The 4,211-nt window shown below is 40.3% G+C and overlaps 1 protein-coding gene across 1 annotated transcript; it reads left to right on the forward strand.

Moving 5' to 3' along the window:
- Nucleotides 1–1,761: 1,761 nt before the first annotated feature.
- On the forward strand, nt 1,762–3,654 carry LOC140859055 (BURP domain-containing protein 6-like). Its single transcript, XM_073260347.1, has 3 exons — nt 1,762–1,919; nt 2,005–2,110; nt 2,733–3,654. Exons 1-3 carry the CDS (start codon nt 1,884–1,886, stop codon nt 3,488–3,490), a joined length of 900 nt encoding a protein of 299 aa, XP_073116448.1. The 5' UTR covers nt 1,762–1,883; the 3' UTR covers nt 3,491–3,654.
- The last annotated feature ends 557 nt before the right edge of the window (nt 3,655–4,211 follow it).

Consider the following 4,211-nt stretch of genomic DNA (forward strand, 5'->3'; position numbering starts at 1 on the left):
TACCAAAAATCGCCAGCGCAAAAAGTACATAACGGTCATATTCCATGATCATCAAAGGGTCTTAACCGTCTATTCTACGATCACATAATATCGGAATAAGTAGGATCCACGTGTTTAATCGTTACAAACGGTTACTTGTGGATTATTTATAAAAGAAAGGTAAACGAACAGTGTTGGGAGGATATTTTCTGAGCTGATACTTTGCCACTTCTCATTTTTTATTTTCTGTTCGATCACTCTCTATTGATTTAAGCATTGGAGGGTCTCCATTGGATATAACTTCGATCAATGTGGACTTTATTTTATAGGTGCTCTTCACTGGTGATGGGTGCAACAAGGGATTGGCTGCAACAATTCCAAAATGGCATAAGTTTGGTTGAATATTTATTTTTTTAAAAATTTAAGTAAAGTATATACTATATCCTTGATATTAGAAAAATCATATTTTATTCTATACATTACCATTGTTTGTAAGTAAAAAAGTTTTGACAGTTAAAAATACTTTTGGTCATATAGTGATAAAAAAGAATTTGAGATACTGTGATGGAGAGAATATTTATTTCAGTCATAAATTTTTTAATAACTTAAAATGTATATTTTTTAAAAAGACTTCTAATTTTTATCTTATAAAAATTTTAAAAATCTATATTTTCTATAGATTTTCTTTTTAATGAAATACTAGAATTGTATTCCCGTAAAAATATTTTTTTCAAGTTCTCTTCTTTGAAAATTCCAAACAAATATTTTTTTTATTTTTTATTAATCATAATTTTCTCCTCCCGCTCCTGCGAAGCAATCAAGTACTTAAAAACTTAACCCTACCAAGTTCATGTTAAATAGAATCAGTGTCTAATGATTGAAGTTAGACACAGTACCATTCTTGTTACAGAAAACAAAGACTTTTTACTCTCACTCAGTGGAGAAATTATTACTTGTATCGGGTGCAAGTGAACCAGGAGAAATAGGAGCGGGCAAATCCTGGAGCATATGCACGGTGGAGAGCGAACAATCGGAAATCGGTGAAATACAAGTGGTCGCTGGCTCGGTGGAGAGCGAACAATCGGAAATCGGTGAACAATCGGAAATCGGTGAAATACAAGTGGTCGCTGGTTCGGTGGAGAGCGAACAATCGGAAATCGGTGAAATACAAGTGGTCACTGGCGTGTTATCCATCGTGGGTTTTGCGCGGTCTAAATGAACAATACGGTGGCCACTCAGAGGCCTCATGGCAAGTGATGTTAAAATATGGTTTCCTATCTTCCAAAAAAAAAAAGAAGAAGAAGAAGAAGAAGAAGAAGAAGAAGAAGAGGAGGAGAAGAGAGAGAGGGTTGCTTATTATTTTATGCAGAGCGGTCATACAGTAAAGAACATGATATCCATTTACCAAAAAAAAAAAAGATCATAATATCCATGAGTTTATCACTTCAGAAACCCGCGCCGCCTAGCACTATCCACCAACAGCGGCGACGTGGGACCCAGGGCAGCGGAGCACCAGAATAATGGGATCTCGGGCAGTATATATGCTGCTTGCCACGTGATTAACGCTCCATGCTATCCAAAAACGGCAGCAATCGAGGCAGCAAGGCCAGCCGGGCAGCAAACGTGGGACGCAGGGCAGGCGATCAGCAGAATAATTGTATCTCTTAAAGTATAATTAATGCTTGCCACGTGATTAACGCGCCATGCCATCCAATTAAAAACAGCAACAATAGAAGGAGCAAGGGCAGCCTGGCAGCAAAATAATTGGAACTTGGGCAGTGTAATGATTGTCGTTCTGGTTGGTGCTGAGCTCCCGGACTCCCCTATAAATCCTGCCCCACACTGCCGTTCAATGTACACCAGCTTCCGCTGCCTTCCCTGCTCGACTCTCGGTTTCCTCATCCATGGCTCTTTTTCTAGCTTTTCTTTCTATCTTTGCGGTGAGCGTAACAGCTCTGTTCCCTTCTGGTCAAATTCATACTTCATCTATAGCGTTCTAATCAAGGGAACAAAATTTTGTTTCAGCTTACAGTTGGAGCATGTCATGCTGCTTTGCCTGCAGATGTCTACTGGAACTCGGTCTTGCCCAACACTCCCATACCAAGTGCCATCCGCCATGTGATACGTTCTGGTACATAATTCTACTGACGATAAAATTGCCATTGATTGACAAGAGCTAGCCTCGATGAACTAATGAGCCTGAGATCATAGCCAAAATAATTTCAGCTGAGATCAAGAAATGCATGTCTGACTGTAGCCTGACCTGATTAACTCTTTTATATTTTTTTATTCTTATGAAACTATCTTTTATTTATTAGTTAGTAAAAAAGTATATTATTTTCAAGCTACTTGTGTCATACCACTACCAATTACCAATCTTACTGTGGAGTGTTTATTAACATTAATTTTCCTAGAGCAGAAATATAAAAGAAGCGCTTAGACGACCAATAAATATTATGACAGCCGTTAAACTGGTGTCTAAGTACAGTTTTTTTTGTTGAAATGTAAACTGGTGTCTAACGGTGAAGATTAATAAGTATTATATGAGCTCTGCTTGAAGTTAACAAGGCTGGCTCAAGCTCTGGAACTATAAAAATCAACCAAGACGAACCCTGATTACATGCCTCATTAACAATTCCTGCTAGCTAGCTGTACCCTCTTCTTTAACCTAAATCATTTGATTGTGGATTACCCATCTTCAAGCTTGTAATTGACGTGAATGACAAAAGTAATTCCTATTTGATGAATTGTAGGTGTGTTCGTTGATGACATGGACTCTGTTTGTGCCTTCTTCCGTTACGCCGCTACGCAGAGCCAAATCCAGGATCCCTCCGTAACCGTCTTCTTCCTAGAGAAGGACTTGCACCCTGGCGCCAATATGACGTTCCACTTCACCCGGACCACCACCGGCGCCACCCTTCTTGCACGCGAACTCGCCGACTCCATCCCCTTCTCCTCCGCGAAGCTCCCGGAGATCCTTTCCCGCCTCTCCATCGCGCCCGACTCCGTCCAAGCCGAGACCATGAAGAAGATCCTTCTGGAGTGCGAGGAGCCGGCGATTGACGGAGAGATCAGATACTGCGCCACCTCGGTCGAGTCCATGGTGGATTTCAGCACGTCCAGCCTTGGGACTCGTAACGTCGAAGCCCTGTCGACGACGGTCGACAGGAAGGCTCCACCGAAACAAGTCTACACCATATCCAAAGTGCAGAAGCTTCCTACCTCTAAGTTGGTGGTTTGCCACAGTGAGAATTATGCATACGCTGTGTTCCACTGCCACACGGCGTGCGCGGAGGCGTACAAGGTGTCGATGGTCGGGAAGGATGGGACCAAGGTGGAGGCGGTGGCTGCATGCCACACCGACACCGACGGATTCAACCCCGAGCACGTCGCCTTTAAGGTGCTCAACGTCAAGCCCGGGACGGTGCCCATCTGCCAGTTCCAACCCCAGAACGACATTGTTTGGAGTCCCAACACATTGAGCATCTCGCCGCTGGAAATGGTCGTGTGATCGCCTCTAATTAAAATGCTTCTATAAAAGACTTCCTTGGCTAGGTTGTCCTATTATATATACATATATATATAGTTTCCTTGTCCGCTGGCGCCTGTTAGATTCTGCATGGGGTGATGTATCTGTATTCCTATGCATAAATAAAAGTGTGATTTTCTTTTGAAGTGTGTTGATTAATTAAGGCGAACTTATATTTTTTTGATTTTTATTTATTTCTTTTGGTAAATGGAGGATCGAGATGCTATATTGAAGTATAAGGGGTACTGTACATATAATAACAATGAAAAATATAAGAAAATACAAAATAAAAAACTAAAAACAGTCCGAACAAATGTGTGTGGAACCAAAAATCTTTATTTTTTTTTTTTATCATCTCTCCCTTTCATTTTTTAGATCAAATATGATAATTTGTATGAGATTTATTTTTTCATACCAGATTAACTCCAACCAAATGATTTATAAGGGCATTCAGAGGTACCTGATTTGAATTTTCTGTAACAGCAAATTAAGAAAAAAATTGGTCAATAGCTTGGAGGGTCTAAAAACTCAAATAACATCTTTTCGTAGTCCCTCATGACTATCCATTTTATGGATTTTGGGTGTTTATATAATACATTCTGACTAATCTTTCTAGATGAGATTCGAATTTTTACAAGTAGTATCAAAACGAATCCTGCTCATGATCCATATGGACCAGAAGGTACTGCATGCGTTGATCATA

This window comes from Elaeis guineensis, chromosome 7, assembly GCF_000442705.2.
Source record: "Elaeis guineensis isolate ETL-2024a chromosome 7, EG11, whole genome shotgun sequence".
Taxonomy (NCBI): Eukaryota; Viridiplantae; Streptophyta; class Magnoliopsida; order Arecales; family Arecaceae; genus Elaeis; species Elaeis guineensis.

What these genes read in the sequence shown, in the direction of transcription:
- LOC140859055 (XM_073260347.1), top strand. Translation starts at nt 1,884, where the DNA reads ATGGCTCTTTTTCTAGCTTTTCTTTCTATCTTTGCG. An exon ending in CTTTTCTTTCTATCTTTGCG is followed by an intron (nt 1,920 to 2,004) that starts GTGAGCGTAACA and finishes ATTTTGTTTCAG; the next exon opens with CTTACAGTTGGAGCATGTCA. An exon ending in CCGCCATGTGATACGTTCTG is followed by an intron (nt 2,111 to 2,732) that starts GTACATAATTCT and finishes GATGAATTGTAG; the next exon opens with GTGTGTTCGTTGATGACATG.